At 41.9% G+C, this 21013-nt stretch overlaps 1 protein-coding gene across 1 annotated transcript; it reads left to right on the forward strand.

Annotated features, from left to right (window-relative positions):
* The first annotated feature begins 1033 nt into the window (after positions 1–1033).
* Sec22 (vesicle-trafficking protein SEC22) lies at positions 1034–19913 on the forward strand. The gene is made up of 5 exons (XM_080268788.1): positions 1034–1171; positions 7711–7820; positions 8894–9054; positions 11502–11648; positions 18738–19913. The coding sequence occupies exons 1-5, from the start codon at positions 1097–1099 to the stop codon at positions 18884–18886; spliced, it is 642 nt and encodes a 213-aa protein (XP_080124914.1). The 5' UTR covers positions 1034–1096; the 3' UTR covers positions 18887–19913.
* Positions 19914–21013: the final 1100 nt, after the last annotated feature.

Consider the following 21013-nt stretch of genomic DNA (forward strand, 5'->3'; position numbering starts at 1 on the left):
AAAAAACTAATGCCGGGGGTGGGGGGGGCAGCCCTAAAAATCTAGAGGAGAGAGCACGTGAAACCACGTCTTTCTTCCCCACGACCAAGCATGAAAGTCCGACGACGTTGGCACTGACCACCCTTGAAATATGCCTGGCCACTCCAAATCTCCGGAGGAATATCTCTGGCCCCTGTGCTGGATCCATTTAATGAGTTCTGTCTGTGCACACTGTCACCCTATAGTCAGGCTTACGCCCCTGCTCTTGGTGTATGTCCTCACTCCTATTTTACTACCAGACACAGAGTTAATGTATAGATACTGAATTGGAGAAAGAAAACCAAAGCTGAACAGTAAAAGAATGTGGCCTCCTCGGAGAAAGGTATGGACGTTACGTACAACTTTAAAAGAAATTCATAGGTTAAATGATCAGAGTTTTCAGTATACTGAACAAACTGTTCTGGTAGAGTGAAACCGAGTCGACTCAGTACGTGAATTTACTCTGAATGTGGGCGATGGACTTATGGCCGAAGTGACAGTAAACTCCATCTCTTCCACTCACGCCCTTTCTTCTTTTATCCAAACCACATTCTCGGTAAATTTAAAACGCGCGCTAAAGCGAAAGACATTAACAACAGTGTCCGTTTTCTAGATACAAGAAGTGAATGGCATGTTAAACACAGCACATACCATTCCTTACGAATCATAAAGAATGTGACATAAACTAGTTTCTCTTATTATAAGATCGAGTAGAATTCTGCTGCAACCGTAATGTGCAAAATATAAAAGGCTCAATATGCTTCTTATCGGACAAGTTTACAACACATCACCAAACCGGTATTATATCCAGTTTTCATAGTGGTGAAGAACATATTAATATTTTTTATAAAATTAATCATATTTCAAAATACATTTTGTCGTATATATTTTGAAGTCTCTTTATGCAATTTTACTTTACCAAAGAGACAAAGCGATGCATTACAAATATAATTGCTGCAAGATATAGCTTCAATCTCCACAACCGGAAGGGAAATTATAGTTGGAACAGCTGAGTTTGAGAGTAGAGGTGGAGGTGGACCGAATTCACTTTAAAGTTGTTATTTCCCTATAAATTATCATGGTTTTGATGGTGATGATAGCGAGAGCCTCTGATGGGCTCCCGCTTGCTGCATCTCTTCAGGATGATGAACAAGTGAGTTCATTATTTTCTTCAGCAACAGTAATCTCTGTTGATACAATTTTTATGCTAGGAAATTTCTCCAATATGATGACACATTCCTAGCTGATTCCGAGTTCAGTAGCAAAACCATTTCATACTTTGGATGGTAGGGGTCAGTATATGGAAAATGACCGTTTATTTTTGTATTCATATTTTTTGTACCTACAGTGTGGAAACTCGCAGATGTAAAATTTTTGACAAGAAACTTTCATAATAGGCTTCGTTTAGTTTATTTGACATTGTGAATCTGCATAAATAAATGAATATAGTGAACATGTGCTTTGCTGTTTTAAACAGTTGAATCACCTTACTAAATCAGTTAATTTTCGACAATATAGATTTATATTTTTCTGATTATTTCTGGGGTGGTAAATAAACGTTTCTCGTTAAATTGTTTTCCCCATTGTTTTAAGCTATGTTCTGCCATGACAACTCTCGATTTATCAACGTAATGGTAGAAGGGACTGTCCTAACCTGGTGTTTATATATAATCTAACTTAGTTTAACTGTACCTAATAATTGAACCAAACCTAACCCAGCCTCCTGTTGGGAAATGGGAAACTAAATGCACCTTTGAGTGTGTTTGAGTAAAATTCTTCCAGTATGCCAGAAACAGGGGCGTCCAGAAGGGGGAGGCAAGGGGGGGCAGTTGTCCCCCTTCGGAATTCCAAAGTGTGTTAAGTTCTTGTTCAAGGGTGGTTGAGTGATCTGAGTTGATTCATACATTGTGTCACTTTATGCATTTGGTGTAAGTCATAACTCATATAAGTAGATGCCTATGCCTATTTGGGGTGTGTGTATTTTGATGTACGATATTAGAGCTGCACATATATGTATAATTTCTTTTATTTTGCACCCCCTTACAAAAAATCCTGTGGACACTCCTGCCCAGAAACAGACAGTTGTATGTACAACTTAATGAACATGATGATAATACCGGGGAAATTTTCCAGCAGGAGAAGTCATTTATCACCATGAAAATAGTCAGAAAAATACAGAAAACAAACTGGAGGAGTATGAATTGCATTGGTATGGTTTGCCTGTTGCTTAAAGTGTACATATGCTATATATATATAGCCTGTATATAAATGGTATATGTACAGTATATATATAAGTATATATCTATATCTATCTATCTATCTATACTATATATATATATATATACAGTATATATATATCTGTCTATATATCTATATCTATCTATATACCAGTATATACCGTATATTATATATATACAGTAGAACCTCTCTCATTCAGACTATATGGGGGGAAGGGTTGTCCGAATTAGCAGATTGTCCGGACCATCAGGGTAATCTCCAGTTCATACCAAACTCTATCTACATATGGTATGTTCGTTAATTATTAACGTGTGGCATATGTCAACGCTACGTAACTGCAAAAGATGAAAGGATACCGGTACTAAAATAACAAAACTAATCATGTAAGATAGTTTTGTATTGCATAATTTACAGGTAAGGCCATGACAAGAAACTAGCCTACATTTTACATTGTAGTAAGTAACTAAGGTGCGTGTAGGCAAAAAAATAAAATAATTAATTAACTGTAATATTTGGAATAAAAATAAAATTTATGTAGGCAAAAAATACATTGTCATCTTTGGCATATTGATAACACCCATATGGGCAAGAAGCTAATGTTTGATGTACAAGTAGAGCACATTTAAGTACAAAAAATAACCTACAGTAATCACTAAACACTGCAGAATATTCTGACCCAGTAAGCAAACTCCTCCTTTTAACACCTTTATTCATTACAGAAGCTACACTTGCATTAAGGGGCATGGTAAGGAGGATTAACTGTTGAAATACAGTGTAAAAATATAAATGGTTGGTGAACTAGTTGGTTGAACGAATGCTAGCGTGTGTTTAAACAGGTGTCCATGTAGCGACCTAGCGTGATCTGAGACTAAACGAATGACGATCGCTTTCCGCGCCGATACTGAAAATGACTTTAGACTTACTTTCAACATATTTTTGGAGCTTATTATTTTTAAATTTTGTCCGGATTAACAGAAATCCGGATTAAAGGGGTCCAGACCAAAGAGGTTCTACTGTATATATAGCCTCTGTGATACAGTGGTAGAGTGTGCGTTTTCGTACACGGGTGAGCCAGGATTCGCGGCCTACGAGGGTAATAAACTTTGGGAGTGTTCACCCGGCCACATACTGCATTGGCGGACACCAGGGGTGCTATGGTTGAACCAGTGTCGCATACTATGGAGTATGCTTGCACCCAGTCCGCTTGCGCAGGCCGATTATACTTGGTTCACAGACTACACACACATCCAAAGCCACTCCAACGCTAAATTACACTTCCAAGCACTTCTCACCCTACATACAATCTCTACTAGACAGCATAAGCCACTTGGTAGAGATACATTGGCTGAATCGTCCTGACTTTGGTCGGGATAGGCCGATCCTGCAGTGGATACTCAAACGGCTGATGATGATGATGATGATATATATATATATACAGTAACCCCTCCAATATCCGGATCAATAGAGCCATCGGTAGGTTCGGATATTGGTTTCGTCTGGATATTGGGTCCCAGCTTATGGACTTGTACTTATGGACCCTAACTCAGAGAAACACCTATACAACTCCCTCCGGACATGCATAGCACCTATTTAACACCCAAATCACACCAATAAGGCACATAAATGACTGAAATAAATGCAAAAGAAACATAAAATGTGGGTTTAGAAGTATGTTCATACATTAATAAACATTCTGGTACTTATGGACTCTAACCGAACCTAACCTAACCGAACCGAACCGAACTCTGAAAAACACATTCCTACTGCACATGCATGAGGTAAGTATAGTATGGAAAGAAGTACAGTATGACACTTTCTGGTAAGTATAGTATGGAAAAAAATACAACATGAAACATTCTGGTAAATATAGTATGGAAAATAGTACAACATGAAACATTCTGGCTACTTACAGCAAGTCCCTGGCCACCTCGATGAATAACCGCCTCCTCTCGGACTCTGACAGTAAGAACGATTTCCTGAAGCACTTGAACTACACTCTTCCTGAAGTCTTGCACTGAACTTAGTCACTAACACACAGAAGTCCGTTCTTTTCACAGTGTTCACTTTAGTCCAAATAATGTTCCAGTTTAATTTAAGTGTTGCACATTAACTTTTCCCCAGTTTTTTTAATTTTCCAAAGCCAAAACAAAGAAGGTTAGTTACGTTAAATTTCTTTTCTACTTAGTCTTTTCTCCCAACTTGAAAACCTTAACACAACACACCGTTTTTTTCACTGCACAACACTCAAAATTCCCGTGTGGTCTAGTGGAGAAGTTCTTGCTGTTTATTCACTGTCAGAGCCCGAGAGTATCACTGGCAGGCGTCCAAGGGGTGCATCGGTGGGTCGTGGTGATGGCGTACCGACTACAGAAGACTCTGAAGACAGCCGCAAACTCACGTCGAGCGGTGACTCCACTGTAGCTGATGTGCTGGGCTGTGGCTCGGAGCATGAGGGCCTGTCTTGGGGAGGCAACGGAGTGGAACCAGGGCTTGGCACAGCGGGGGTCACGGGCCTGAAAAAACTGTCAATCGTTGACTGACGCAAGGACCGACGATTCTGGCGATTGATGATGCGCTGCCGGAAAGCACGCACTTCCTCCACGAATCCCAAGGGCCCCATCTCCCTGTCGCAGTCTGGGTGTTCCAGGTAGTCTAGGACAAACTCTAGATGTTCCCGGAGTGCGCTCAGCTTGGGGATGGCTGGAGTAGTGTCCTGCTGAGCGGAGTCTGCAACATCATTGCCTTCGTCGTCGGAATCTTCAAGTTCGGGACTGACACAAGCAACCGAAGACGCGATCTCGATATCAGAGAACGTCTGATACCCAGGATCGCCCTCGTCGTCGTCCAACCACTCACGAACATCGTCCACATCAACATCGTCGCCGTGCGTACGTAGCCGTGCATGGAAGTCATCCACGTCAAACCCTAGGAAATCGTACTCCACATCTGTTCCGAGAAGCAGACGAGACCAACCATTTTCAAGAGTTTTCACAGGGACTTCCTTCCATGCACTAGCCCAGTTGTACAGCGCAGACTTGATGTTGTAGCGGCGAAGGTTTTCCAAAGTCCGCTTGCCTCGAGTATCACGTCCTTCCCTGCGCTCGTCCTCGTCCTCGAGAACAACCATCACCTCGTCCAGGAACTTCTGACGGTACAGGCGCTTTGTTGCCACGATCACTCCTTGGTCCATTGGTTGAATGAGAGCAGTCGTATTAGGTGGCAGAAACATGCACCTAATACGGCCATTTTCAGCAACCAAGTCCTTGTCGCACGGGTGGGCAGGTGCATTGTCGAGGAGAAGGAGAGCCTTTACCTGGTCGCGAGGAATTCCCAGTGTCTTCGTCTGGTAATGTATGACCTCCTTGACGAAGTGATGGTGAAACCAGTCTTTGAAAATCACAGCTGTGAACCATGCTTTCAAAGAATGGTACCATACGACAGGAAGGACATCCATCACCCCACGAAGGCACCGAGGCTGCTTTGCATGGCCAACAATAACGGGCTTAAGCCGGTGCATGCCGTTAGCATTGGCACAACACAAAGCAGATATCCGTTCCTTAGAAAGCTTGCGGCCAGGTACACGCTTCTCCGTCTCATCGGCCAGAGTGTTCGTTGGCACCGAGCGATAGAATAGGCCAGTTTCGTCAGCGTTATAGACTTGACCGAGAGTGAGGCCCTCCCTGTCGATCAAGCCTTTCACCTTGTGCCGAAACTCGTCCACTCCATCCTCGTTAGCGTCTAATGCTTCGCCATGTGCTTTACGGTTAGTAAGGCCATGTCGTAACTTGAACGCGAAGAGCCAACCCTCGGATGCCTTGAAGTCAAGGGCGTCGTGAAGCCTTGCAAACTTCTCAGCAGCAGCCTTCAGCTCCGTTCCACGTACCATCACACCAGCTGCACGTTGCTGTCGATACCAAATCAACGTGGAGCGGTCGATCTCTGCATACTTGGGGGTAAACATAACCTTCCTCTCCACGTTGCGTTTGCTTCTCAACGAGAAGTCAGCCGTGTACTGCATGAGCTTGTCTCGGGAACGCTTGATATCGAACAAAGTTGACCGGGCCAGGTTGAACTCGCGGAGAATGCATGAGGAAGACCAACCCGCATCAACCTTCTCCAATATCTCCCGTTTCTTCTCCAGAGTCAACACCACTCTCTTCCTTTTCTCAGGAGGCGGGGCCATCATCACACACACTAAGAGTAGGGCAGAGAGCAGCAGGAGGCCTTGCAGCAGGTACGGCACCACCACAAAAGCAAGCACGTGGGCAGCCATGGCGAACAGCGTAGGTCTTGTCGCGGTGAGAAACAGGCGGGAAGTGGGGAGGATGCAGCGGCGCTCTATCGGACGTCGGAGGAATGACGAACCAAAACAATGCTCTCACGCGGCGCGCGCGGCAAGTTCAAATTACGGACGGCAAAAAATCGATTTTTTTTCCAATTTTTTTGGATTTTCGGACCATTTTGGGAATGTTTGATCCCAGGACGATAAGGTCCGGGTAGTGGGGATGTTCGGTTATTGGGCGTCCGGATATTAGAGTGATTACTGTATATATATATATATTCATTCATTCATTATCTAATCCAGCATTGCCCCAGGAGGAGCAAAGGAGCCTAGAGCTAGGCAAGTTGGTCCTGACATTTAAGGTAAGAGTGACCAGCCTCACTCATCCTTGAGTGGCATTATGTGAGCAATAAACCCCAACCATCCCTTGGATATAAACCTGCACCGCTTCTATCTGATTGGGGTGCCTTAATTGCCCACTAAATCACCAGGCACCATAATTTGGTTTTATAGTTACCACCCAGCATAGTAAATGGTTTCCTGGTGTACAGGAAACCATTTGGCTTGTCACTCAATGTAGAGTCACCCATAGACAGAAGGAAGAGGAAAGAATGAGAATCCGAAAAATCGGATCTACCAGATCATCAGCTAAGATACCAAATACTGTAATTGGACTTTTACTGTAATAAGAACACGAGCTTTCCTAGATTTGCACTGTATATATTATTGTATTAGACCAGATTGTGATGCTATATTTTAATGGCTGTATAAATATTTTGTGGAAATTTAATGATTTTGTGCCCTGATCCCTTTTCCAGAGTGATAATAGCCCTCTCAAGGTTTTCCTGAATACAGTATGATCTACCTTATCTCCTATTCAGGGATTCCATATGTTAACAAATGCAAATGAAGCCATTTCATGAATTAAAAATATGAAACTGAAGTTCATTCATATTCACAATACTTTCTAACACATGGCAGTTGTTGTTGTGGTTGTTTTTATTATTATTACAAGTTATTGTTGTTGTGCATCCAGGTTCATCTTGATGTGAACTTTGTTGAATGTCAGAAACCAGCCACTTCAGCTGAGCACAAGCATCAAGTGGTGAATAATGTGAGAGAGGTTGGTTGAGAACCCATGCTGTACATTTATATGATTTCATTGGTTGCAGAGTGGAAGGAGTTTGTTGGAGTACCAGAACCAGGCCAAGATGCTCTTCAAGAAACTCACACCCAACAGTCCCACCCGCTGCAGCATAGAAACTGGGCCTTATGTCTTCCAGTAAGTCTGTAGTATATGTATCTGTAGGCAGCCACCTTAATCCCAGAGGAGGTGGCTGGGAACAAAATGCCTCCATGTAACCCTGTCCTATGTCATGAGGCTGCCTTTCCTCCATCTCACACCATTAATTCATATCGCTTACCACCTCATTCTAAGTTGCCCCTAACCCCTCTTTCTCCCTCCACCTCACTTACACTTTCTTCATGTCAGTCTCACTCTCTAGCCATTAAAGTGTAAAGTGGTCCTAGTTATATGTCTGGAATGTGTTCCAAACATCACAACTTTTTTCCATACATTTGGTGCTATCAGGCTATTGAACTGGCAAATCAGTTTGATAGGTAAGTAGCAGTATTTCAGGAATTTACTGAGGAATTAACAGCAAAGTAGAGCATAAAAAGGCAGCATATAATGAGAACTTGATTTACTGGTACAGAAAAATTTCATGTTTAATTTCCATTTCTGTTTGTTAAGCAAATTTGCCTATTTCCCCTAATTTGCAGTACAGGCAGTACCGGGTACTGTATTTTAAAAGTTAGTGCATTTTTTTAGAAACATCCTTGTCATAAGACGAGAACCACCTGACCAAGCCATGTACTGTATTTCTCAACACTTTTGTTCACATCAACATCACAATGCATCTTCACATCCTCATTTGTCTGTCTGGCATTCCATGTAACTCCACATGTTCCTTTCAAATAACCGATTACCACTGCTTTCATTTTTCAATTGCGTCTTACCAAAATGGTCCATTATTCACTTCCATACATCAGAGTGGGGATCAGAGTGTGCACTGTCATTCTGTGACTGTTTTTTCTTACTTCCATGTTCACTTCCCAATACTCAGATCCACTTGCTGTTTTCTGTAACTGCCCGAGTTGAACCTATAACATTGTATACCAGAGTTCAGTAACCACTCAGTGACCACCTCTCTCTCATTACTAGCCGCATTGTATGGGTAAAGTTATTTTGAAAAAGTAAATAAATAAATAAAGCCATATCTCTTGCCTGTAATCTTGAACATTCACTTTCATTCATTGGCCCAAGTTCTTCATCAAAGAGCGCTCTCTTTTCAGTTATCTTATTGAAAATGATGTGTGTCACCTGGTACTGTGTGAGCGAGGCTACAGCAAAAAATCTGCCTTCACTTTTCTTGAAGAAATGGCATCGGAGTTTTCATCCCAGCATGGACGAAGAGTTCCTCAAGCCACACGCCCATACTCCTGCATTGAATTTGGTAAGGTTGTGGTCTAATATGAGGTCTGTCCAAGAAAGAAACTGAGCTTTTAAACAGTGTACCAACTAGCCACCGTACCTTGAGCGTGATGGGAGCACTGTAGCGGCAACTTTGAGCTTTAGTCTGACACCAGCCACATCACGCCATGTTACATAGTCATCGAGGTACACATGCTTGTGTGAACGTATTTAGTGCACTTAGGGATCTGATGCAAGTTGAACAATATAGGCTCGTGAAGAACAGTGTGTTTGCGTGAAATTCTGTTTTAAATCTTTGTATGCAGCATGTGTTAGGAGTGTAATGCTGTATGGTAATGAGACCTGGGCAGTAAAGGAAGAGGATATTCGCAGGGTCAGCCGTACAGAAATGACAATGATTAGGTGGATATGCAATGCGCTCCTGAGTGCAAGGCTGGGGAGGGGCTAGGTTTACGATGGAAGAGTTAAGAGGTGGGATAGGACTGGAGTGTATTGGTGTTGTGATGAGGAGAGGTAGATTAAGGTGGTTTGGGCATGTGGAGAGGGTGGGGGATGATAATTGGGTGCAGAAAGTGAGAAGCATTAATATTAGGGGTGGGGTTGCGAGGGGTAGACCAAAAAAGACCTGAGACGAGGTCATTAGTGTGACCTCAGGGTTATGGGACTGAACAGGGAGGCTGCCAGAGATTGAGTACCATGGAGAGCTGCCATTAAGTGACCAAGGCCGACGCATGCCAGCATGTTGGAGCCTTCAAAAACAAAATGGAACAAAAAACTTTTACGGAGACTTTTCGTATGTTGCAACAGCTATTGGGGAGGACTGGTTGAGTCATACACAATTTCATGAGTGGTTCCAGTGGTTCAGATTTGTGGAGAACATTTACCAAAGACAGTCTTAACTTTGGACAGCCTTCCACATGAACAGGCAAAGGTCACGTTGAGAAAGTGTGCTGTGATCCGTAGAAATCGTTGCCAGACTATCCATGAAGTTTCCGAACAAGTAGACATCTGTAAAAGTTCGTACCACATAATTTTTACTGAATTACTGAAGATGCATTGTGTTGCCACAAATATTTATGCCATGTCTGCTGACAGATGAGCAAAAAAGGAGAACCATGTCACAGTCAGCCAGGAGCTGTTTGATTGTTCAAATGCTGATGAAAACTTTCTGAAAAATGTCATAACAAGCGATGAAACGTGGGTTTACGGCTTTGATGTCAAAACAATAAGGCAGTCGTCACTGCGACCAAAAAAAGCACATCAGTTGCTCACATGTGAAGGTGATGTTGACTGTCTTTTTTTATTGGAACAGAGTTGTTCATTGTGAGTTTGTTCCATGTGGTTAGACAGTCAGTAAAGAGTTTTACTTGGACATCCTTAAGCGTTTGAGGGAGGCAGTGCAAAGGGAGAGGCCTGAGGCATGGACAAACAAAACTTGGATGCTTCATCATGACGAGACACCTGCTCTCGCATCGCTCCTTATCCATGACATTGTGGGACTGCTATCCTCCCCCAGCTGCCCTGCTCACCTAATTTGGCTCCTGTAGACTATTTTTGTTCCCAGAGTTGAAATCCACCTTGATAGGTTGCTGATTTCAGATGATAGAAGAGAGAGAAGAAAATTAGCCAAGCACTAAACACATTCACTGAAGTGTGTGTACCTTGGTGACTAAGTGACGTGGCATGATGTGGCTAGTGTTAGACTAAAGCTCAAAGTCACTGCTACTCAGTGCTTCAGTCACAGTTATGATACGCTGGCTAGTTGGTGTGCTAGTTAAAAAGTCTGGTTTCTTTTTGGACAGACCTCATACCTTATTTTATCAGTCTGACCAAAGGCATAGACTTAATACAGTAATCCCTTTCCTGAGGCCCAGCAATCCTCCTATGTGCCACACACCTTCACATACCTGGTACCTCTGTGTTAGCAGTAAAACTCTTCAGCTGTAATGAACACATGTTAAGGCCCATTCGAGTCTGGTGTAGTGGCATTTGCATGGTGTTCTTTTATTATATGTTGATGGGTCTTGTGGAACAGCAAAGTCTGTTTGTTCTGATGAAATTTGAATAAAATCAAACTTTCCTTTCCCAGCGTATCATCAAACTCCTGTCTTTTCAGACAGCAGCCAGCTACTCCAATTGCTCAACCACCACCTCGCCCTATATCTAAACAAGGTGCTGAGTGGTGACATGTGAAGGTGTGTGACTTAGAGGAGGACAGCTGGACCTCAGTGAATGAAATCTTGTATTTTGTCTGCCCATTTCTTGAAAGAATGCTGTATCACTGACTTTTGTCTGTCATCATAACCTCTTTCCAGTTGCAGGCTGTTTTTTTTAAATCAGATTTTTTCTTTACACCACAGGGGTGTAGTCTAGTCTCCTGCCCTTAAATTTTCAGGCTGTGGTTGCTTAGCCTTAGGCCTTTATAGTTCAAAGGTGGTTATGTTTTTTAACTATTACTCTTTGTTTCAGACACTTACATACAGAAGCTACGGCGTCAGTACAGTGACCAACGAGGATTACGACACATGCACCAACTACGAGAGGACCTCAATGACGTTACCAGGATCATGATGGACAACATTGATGATGTCCTGCAACGTGGCGCAGCTCTATCAGGTTAGGATATGCCCCATGTTTCTCTCTCTCTCTCTCTCATTAGTTACATAAAATTTTAAAGCATTTTAGCTGTTACTTTTGGGTTAGAATTTTACTCTGTATTTTGCCCTTGCCACTATCATCCTTTCATCACAGTACTTACAGCTTTTTTTAAGATCTTTTATCTATTATTTTCCTTCTTTTTACCATCCAGTAAGTCCTCAGTATATATCACTGATGTACTGATTTTCAGAATACTGTATCAAAATTCGACTGGTATTGTAAATTGGGGGAAACTGGCTAGTCAACTTTATAGTTAGCAGGATCCCGGGGGCTTGCATGATGAGTGAATGGAAGCATGGCCCTTTGGATTGGGCAAACTTGAGCTGTCCGGACGTAGCTACTCGACACCCTTCCCTAGGGTGGGAAAGGAGGTCTGGATGATGATGGTGATGATGATGATTAGAAATAGATATATTTTCCATTTGTACTTTGGACTTAAAAGCAAAAAGGAACAAAATAAGACAGCATATAATGAACAGTAACACCCTCAGGCTAGTATGATACTCATCTTTTATCGTTTATAAAGGCTCCAACATGCTTGCATGCGTCGGCCTTAATCACCTAATGGCAGCTCTCCACACTGCTCAGTCCCTGGAAGCCTCTTGATTCAGATCCTCACTTTTAGCTGAATAAATTAATCTGATGTTAGCCATAGCTAACTGAGTTATAGGTACAGTACCTAATGGTTAACCTCGTATGGGTGGGCAACTTATCAATTATACCACCGTGTGGGGCGGCATATTTTTGGAAAAATAAAGTATCAAGGAAAAAGCGTAATCATGCATAAATCGATGAAAATGGATGAAAAACGAAGGCAAGAGGTGTTACATGCGCAGTAATACATCTCTGCTGGCTGTGGGAGAAGGAGGGGAGGAGTGAGGGAGGAGAGCGGGCAGGCAGCTTATCACCAGGCATGCCTAGGGCGAGGCTAGCACACTATTCACTCATTTGCTTTTTCTTCACCACTGAACACTATATTTATCAGTTATGCTTTCTTTACACTAGTCATTGTCTTCAAAATATTACTTATGTGTTTTCTATGTTACTTGAATCAGCATTAGACTGCGAGATAATGCTGATTTTATGTGTACGGCGTGCCGGGGTGAGCAGGTGGAGATCGTCAGACGTGAAAGAATTGAACTTGCTGGTGAATCTCTTGAGTGTGTGGAAGAGTTTTGTTATTTAGGAGACATGTTGTGTGCTGGAGGTGGGGCTGGAGCTAGCTCTGTGGCTAGGGTGAGAAGTGGTTGGAAGAAGTTCAGGGAGCTCTTGCCTCTCCTGACATTGAGGGGGCTCTCCCTACGTGCTAAGGGGTCTTTGTATGCAGCGTGTGTTAGGAGTGTACAGTAATCCCGCATTTTTTGCGGATTTTTTGTCTACGGTTTTGCCCTCTCGCGGATTTTCTTAGCATTAATAAGTTCAACTAAAATATCCTTGAATATACAGAAAAAACAAAATTTGAAATTCCCGCGGCTTCCAATTGTAGCGCGGTAAACTCACGCCACCCTCTGTCCCTTTCCCGCGGCCCTTCTGCCAGTGTTACCATATCTAGCATAATTTTATTCTTTTAGCATAATTTTGATAAAATTTTCGAGTCTGGAATATTTTTTAGCATATTAGAAGTTTTAGCATCATTCTAGTATAATTTAGAATGGAATGGAATATTTTTGGAATAATTTTATAAAAGCTACAAATCAGAGAGAGAGAGAGAGAGAGAGAGAGAGAGACGAATAAGGTAAGAAGATGTAAGGTTTGAATAGTTGGTTACACTCAGTTTGGGCTTGGTTGGGTTGGATTAGGTTAGGTTAGGTTGGATTAGGTTAGGTTAGGTTTTAGGTTAGGTTTGGTTTGGTTTGGTTAGGTTTGGTTAGGATAAGTTTGAGCTTTGTATTTTACCCATGAAACCTAGGTTTTTCCGATGGATTTTGGTATGATTCATTCGATTTTCAGCTTCATTTCAGTCAGAAATGACCATTTTCTGTGTTTCCCCCCCTCCCTATAACCCCCGATTCCCCAAAGCTCCCCCATTGTTGCAGGGGGATGGGGGGGGTCATATCTCAAAATCTGGTTATTTCCGACGGAAATGATGCTCAAAATCGAATGAATCGCATCAAAATCCATCAGAAAAACGTAAGTTTCGTGGGAAAAAGCAGTACCGGGTATGGGCAGAAAACCGATATTTACCCTCTTACTGTATGTAGGTTCATTTTAATATTTTCATAGTAAACAGTACATAATTAATATGTAGCATGAATATGTATAGAATTTTATTATTTAGCTTCAAGTTAACATAATTCATTTTTTACTTGGAACAAATTTGCTCAATCTAGCATAATTTTTTCACTGCCCTAGCATAATTTCGTTGTTTGGATATGGCAACACTGCTTTCTGCCCCACATTCTTCAGTCAATGCCTGACTGCCTCACGTGTTTGGTGTTCTTGTAACTGCACTATGATACAAGCCTCTTGCCTCCCACTTGCTTTCCACATGGCCCCAGGACGTAAGCCAGCCTCACCAAAGGCTAATAATACAATTAGTAAACACTCCAAAGTGACAAAACGATCAAGAAAAGTTATGACAGCAGAGAAAATTGTGTTACTGGACAAGCTAAGAAGCGACCGTGCGAGTGTTTGCTATCACCAGTTAATGCATCTTTTCATTTTGTACTGTTTTGTGAATAAATGTGTAGATAATTGTGTATTACAGTACGGTGTTTACGTTTTTCCTTCATAATGGAGTATGTGCTTTCAGTCTTGTAAGAAGGTATTTCGGGATGAGTATGGAGGTTTCGGGACAATTCGCAGTCACAACAAACACAAGATAATTCGCCTTCATTAATGAAGATAGCTATGGGTGATGCTAGAATATAATTCAAAGGCGACTACAGCGAGGAAGAAACAAGTTAATTATTGACTAAAGGTGCAACTAATAAATAATATCCAGAACCTACGCTACTGAACATAGACTTTGCTGGATCCCGGATCCCCCTGAAATATAGTTATTAAAGTATTGATTAATTAATAATAAGTATATTTATAAAAGTATTGATTAGTATATTTATAAAATGGCGGGGAATCGTCCAGGGTGCGAATTGTTCTGAAGGGGAATCGTCCATGTTTTGATGGGGAATTGTCTGACGGCGAATTGTCTCGCAATCAGTATGGACATGGACTGTGTGATGGGCAGCATGGTGGACACAAGTGCAAGATTCAATTGTTAATAGAGTATTCGCGGATTTAAATTTTCGCGGGGGTTACAAGAACGTAACTACCGCGAAACATGCGGGATTACTGTAATGCTGTATGGCAGTGAGACCTGGGCAGTGAAGGAGGAAGACATTCGCCGGCTCAGACGTACAGAAATGACAATGATTAGGTGGATGTGCAGTGCGTCCCTGCGTCCAAGGCCTGGAGGGGCTGGGTTTATAATGGAAGAGTTGAGAGGTAGGATGGGACTGGAGTGTATTGGTGTTGTGATGAGGAGAGGTAGATTGAGGTGGTTTGGACATGTGGAGAGGATGGGGGATGATAGTTGGGTGAGGAAGGTGAGAAGTGTTAATATTGGGGGTGGGGTTATGAGGGGTAGACCGAGAAAGACATGGGACGAGGTCATTAAGTGTGACCTTAGGGTTAAGGGACTGAACAGGGAGGCTGCAATGGATCGTGCAGCATGGAGAGCCGCCATTAGGTGACCAAGGCCGACACATGCAAGCATGTTGGAGCCTTTAAAAACGAACGAAAACGAACGAACTTGAACACTTGAACATTTGAGTGTAAAGTGGAGGGACTGTAAGAAGATGTTCTGGAAAGAGGTGAAGAGAGTAAGACAGAGTGGAAGTGAGGTTAGCAGGGGAGTGAAAGATGAAAATGGTAGATTACTAGTGGAGAAGGGAGAAAAAGTGAGCGGATGGAGAGAACACTTTAAGGAATTGTTGAACATACAGGATGGAAGTAATGCAAGTATAAGTGGCTGGGGAATGGCTGGGAGAAGGAGGCAGGTGAGAAGACAGGAAGAAATCAGTAGGATAGAGGTTGTGGAAGCAACGAAGAAAGTTAAATTGGGGAAAACTCCAGGAATTGATGGAGTGTGTGGTGAAATGCTGAAGCATGGGGGAGAGATAGTGGTAGAATGGATGTGGAAGATGTGCAGATTGGCCTGGGAGGAAGGTGGAGTCCCGGAGGATTGGAAGTCAGGTATAATTATTCCCTTTTACAAAGGAAAAGGGGAAAAAGAAGTGTGTGGTAATCATAGGGGCATCTGTCTTCTGAGTATAATAGGAAAAGTGTATGGTAGGATACTTATTGACAGAGTTAGAGAAAGAACAGAGAAATTAGTTGGAGAAGAACAGGGAGGCTTTAGGAAGGGAAGAGGTTGTGTAGATCAGATATTCATTCTTAGATCTTTAGTGGAAAAGTTTCTAGAGAAGGGAAAGAAGTTGTATGCGGCTTTCATGGATTTGGAGAAAGCATATGACAGGGTGGATAGACAAGGATTGTGGAAAGTATTAAGAGTATATGGAGTAGATGGGAAGTTGTTGAATGCCGTGAAGAGTATGTATGATGGTGCTAAGGCTGCAGTGCGTGTGGATGGTGAACTAAGGGAATTTTTCTCTTTGAAGGTTAGGTTGAAACAGGGATGTGTCATGTCTCCATGATTGTTCAATCTGTACATGGATGTGGTAATAAAAGAGGTACAAGGTAGGGTAGTGGATGTTGGAGTGGCCCTGGTGAGAGAGGATGGTGTTTGGGAACTCCCTGTACTGTTGTTTGCAGATGATACTGTGTTGTTGAGTGAAGACGAAGGGGAGCTGCAAGGCTTGGTGGATGAGTTTGGGAGAGTGTGTAAGAAATGGAATCTAAAGGTGAATGTAGGGAAGAGTAAAGTGATGGCCTTTGAGAGAGGTGAAGTCAGTGAATGTACAGCGAGGTTGGATGGTGAGGAATTGGAAAATGTGAGTACGTTTAAGTACTTGGGTAGTGTGATGAGTAAGGATGGAGGTTTGGAGGGTGAAGTGCTTGAAAGGGTACAGCAGGGAAGAAAGGTTGCTGGTTCCTTGAAAGCAGTGATAAGAAATAGGGAAGTGAGCATGGAAGTGAAAAAGTTACTTCATGACAGTATTGTGATACCAACTCTAACGTATGGAAGTGAAGCTTGGACGTTGTTGGAAGGACACAAGTCAAGAGTGAGAGCAGTGGAAATGAGTTATTTAAGAGGAGCCTGTGGAGTCACATGGAGAGACAGGCTGACGAATGAGGATATAAAGGAGCGTTGTGGTGTGGTTGTGGATGTGATAGGAAGCGTTATGAGGAACACACTGAGGTGGTTTGGCCATGTGGAGAGGATGGAGGGTGAAAGACTGACGAAGAGAGTGTATGTGAGTGAGGTGGAGGGGGGAAGAGGGAGGGGGAGGCCGAGGATGAGATGGAGGGATGGGGTGGAGAGGTATATGAGAGAGGGGGGTGTGAGTTGGGAGCAGGGCAGTGAAATGGCGGGGGACAGGGGGACGTGGAGGCGATTTGTTTGTGGCCACCCCAAACGGAGTTGAGGCATCTGGCAATAGAGAGATAGACTTATAACAATATAACTTGCATACGTAATACTATTTTACTTGAACAAATATAACACAACAACTTATATATATATATATAGTCTATTTTACTTGTTTCAAGGCTTGGGAGAGGAGAGGGCAGGACAGTAGGTGACAGAGATGCCTCATCACCCAATTTCGCCAATAAATTAGGACCGAAAATGGCTGGACATTATGTAACGTCACCCGCCTCCTCACGCACAGACGTTACATAACGTCACCCGCCTGTTAGAGGTTAAAAGTATCACCATCAGGCTTCTCGTGGTTGGGACAGTTTTAGTAACATCTGGTTACCAGCACACAAGTGTTATCTTTGATGTCATTGGAAATGAGTCATAAATCATCTCTGATTCTGAATTACCCTCATTTTTGTTTTTATGTACTGTATCTGACTCTGGAGATAGGCTTGTATGATATCCTGAGCAGTTTGAAGGTTCTGGAAATGTAATGCATCTCACGGCAGGGGGAAAACAGTATCACGGGCATTTTTTATTTCTTGAGGCAAGAATAAAATATGATGGCACCGTTTTCCATTCTTCAGAAACTGACTATATGATGCCACCGTTTTCCATTCTTCAGAAACTGACTATAGTATTCTTTTATGTGCTACTGACATTTTGTTAAAAAGTAAGTTCATGTTCAAGGTTGTCTGATTATAAGCTGCTGGTGAATTACACCTATTCATTTAAAGTTGCTTATCCTGTATCATAAGTTTCTTTGAAGTCGTACGTAATTTCATTTTTCTTTCATTTTTAATTTGTTCTTGGTTGGTTTTGTGTGTGTGTGTGTGTGTGTGTGTGTGTGTGTGTGTGTGTGAACAGTGCAAACAGTTCTGAACCACTTTTAACCTGAAACATGTAAATAATGGGCAAATGCAATAGATTTTTTTTTTTTCTCTCTCCCAGTTTTTATTGAGGCAATAAATGCTGAAAATTTTCAGTAAACAATTTCATTTTCCAGTTCCATTTTTTTGCATTATGGATCAAAACTTCACATGACCTTGTTAGATTGGCATTGCTTTAAAACCAGAACCCAGCAGAAGCCAGATCCATGCAATACTTCGGAAACTATGGGCCTTTGAATTGGAAGGATTTGCGTTGTGGCGAAATTACCCTGTTTTACCCTGTGGAAAAAGCTGTTATTTTGTAACACATCCCTGACATATAACGAAGTAAAACTGTAACAGACAGTCCCATCTAACCCTTTTGAGGTGTAGGGCATTGAGGCTTAGGCTAGTGTAGGCCAGCACATTTAAGGGTAGACAACCAGCTTACTTCCTTTGATAGAATTACATGATTGAAATGCCTCTAGTCACCTCTTGTGAATTAGATCTATGGAAGGTATCCAACTGGGGCATTCTAACCACTATGCCATCAGGCTCCAGGAGAAGGATTTACTGTACTTTACATATATTTATTTGCCATCATATTTATTCTTATCCTTCTGTCAACCTCCTCAGACTTAGAGACTAAGGCAAGCGGTCTGTCCATCATGTCCAAGAAGTACCACAAGGATGCCCAGTACCTCAACATGCGCTCTACATTCGCCAAGATTGCAGCTGGGGCGGTCGTCACACTCGTCTTTTTCCTCTACTTCTTTGTCTTCTGAACCCCTCTCCTCCGGCTCTCACCTCTTTGTCTTCTGAGTCCCCTCCTTTCTCCTTCTATGTCTTCTGAGTCTCCAAGTCTCCTTATATTTTATTTTCACCATTCCCCCATTTCTGTATACTCTTTTCCTCTTTGGTGAAGGTTTTAGCAGGGTAAGTTGTCACACTTGTCCTTCTGCTTTACTTTTTCATCATTTGGACCTTTCCTCCAAATCTTCCTTCTCTGTTCTTTGTTTTTATCATCTGAGCACCTTCCTCCAAATCTTTTTGTTCTATGTCTGTGTCTTTTGACCTCCTTCCTCTAAATTTCCCCTTTCTATTCTTTATCTTTGTCTTTTGAGCCTCCTTCCTCCAAATCTTCCCTCTCTTCTGTGCCTTTGTCAGCTGAGTCTCTGAATCTCCCATACATATGTTTGCACCATTCCTGTCTGCATCCTCCTCTCCACTGTTGCCAAGACTGCATCAGAGCTGTTGTCATCCTTGTTTTTCTGCTGTACCGTACTTTTTAGTTTTCCTAATTCAGCACCTGTCTTCCTTCCCATTGTTTTATTTTCCATTGCTGTACCTCATTACCCCTTCAACATGGGGACATAATTATTTAATCATTCTATCGCCAGTCAGGTTTGTTTTGCTTGTGGAGAGACTTTTTGAACTTGAGGGGTCACACGACTTTTGATAAACCACTCTGGTACAAAAGGTCTGCCATGAAATTGTCTGGAGATATCAAGAATTAAACATAGATATGTCTTTCACCTCTGCTTCTTAATCCGAGTTTCCCACCTCCATGATTGCCCCTTTTCATTTTATTTTCACCATTATGCAGTTTACTGTTGGCGATGTACTTTTATACTTTGTCGTTGCTGCTACCAAATTATTATATTCAGCTTTGGCTCAAGTAGTGAAAGGGTTAATGTATTCTACATTTAAGCCCTTCGTTCAAAATCTCTCTTGAGCTAAATAAAATCAACTGGAGACAGCATGGGTGAAATAGAATGCATCAGATTGAAAATGTTGACCACTTCAGTATGATGACTTTATTAAATCTTGCTGTTACCGGAGTACAGTATTGAAATTCCTTGTTATATGTCACTTTTGTTCTTTTTTTTTTCACAGTATGTTATGTCAGTTAAAAGCAAATTTGCCATTTACCTTGGTTACACAAGCATCCTTCAGCTCCCTTCCTGTCCCAGGAAGGAAGATAGTGGACTCTTTTGCTCCATGTCCAGATATAACTGGGGTCACAGCAACAACAACCAGTCACCAGTGCTCCTAGTATACAATGTCAGTTATATGGAAAAAGTTTTAATTTTTAGAACACATCCCTGACGTATATCAAGGACTTAATTGCATTTTATTCAGCTTTGAAAAGCCTGATGCTAGAGCTGAGGTTCATGATGACAGTATCTAACACTCCAGTTGAAAAGTTTTTGATTAAAATAGTCTTGAGAATGTAAACTTAAAAGAAGGGAAAGAAAAGGGATCACTGGACTCTATGGTAACCTGTCATCTACTCTTCCATCCATTAAATATGATAATGTATTACAGTATTAAACTCCCAAATCCAGTGACAAATTTTCCATTTTATTCTTGCTTTTTTCTGAGAATTTTATTCAACTTACAGCAGACCTTTACTTGCAAAGGAATTACTGAAATCTGTATACAACACCTCTTGTTTGGAAAGTTACGTGAAAGCTGAATAAAATAATCTGGTGGAAAAAGAAAGAAAATGAAAAATACAAAATGGGACTGAAGGGGTTTCCTTCAAGTGGTTTTAATTTTGAAGAAACTGCTTGTAGTGATGAGGGTAGAAAGTCTCCAGTCATCCCTTTACATCCTTATTTCTATCCCTAAGATGTGTAAATTTGTTTGAAGGTAGGAACAAATTGAAATGTCGTAAGCTAGAAAGGGTTAGCTCATCATCTGATGTAAAGTCTATCTATTTCTGTCTAATATAGGGTGACCCATATATATATATAATGCTCCACTTCCTTTCCACTGGGCAATTTCTTGTGAGTTGTGAGGATGGTTCAGTTAGTGTTATCAATATCTGCCCCGCATCATTTATTATACTGTACTGTCACTGCCACACCCACGCCCATGCAAGCCAAATGAGCTGTCTCCACAACACA

Source organism: Coenobita brevimanus, chromosome 29, assembly GCF_032717465.1.
Source record: "Coenobita brevimanus isolate Jiangsu-jjx chromosome 29, ASM3271746v2, whole genome shotgun sequence".
Lineage (NCBI taxonomy): Eukaryota > Metazoa > Arthropoda > Malacostraca > Decapoda > Coenobitidae > Coenobita > Coenobita brevimanus.

Coding starts and splice junctions, on each gene's coding strand:
- Sec22 (XM_080268788.1), top strand. CDS start 1,097: ATGGTTTTGATGGTGATGATAGCGAGAGCCTCTGATGGGCTCCCGCTT. Junction 9,055..11,501: donor ATACTCCTGCATTGAATTTG/GTAAGGTTGTGG, acceptor TCTTTGTTTCAG/ACACTTACATACAGAAGCTA. Junction 11,649..18,737: donor ACGTGGCGCAGCTCTATCAG/GTTAGGATATGC, acceptor CAACCTCCTCAG/ACTTAGAGACTAAGGCAAGC.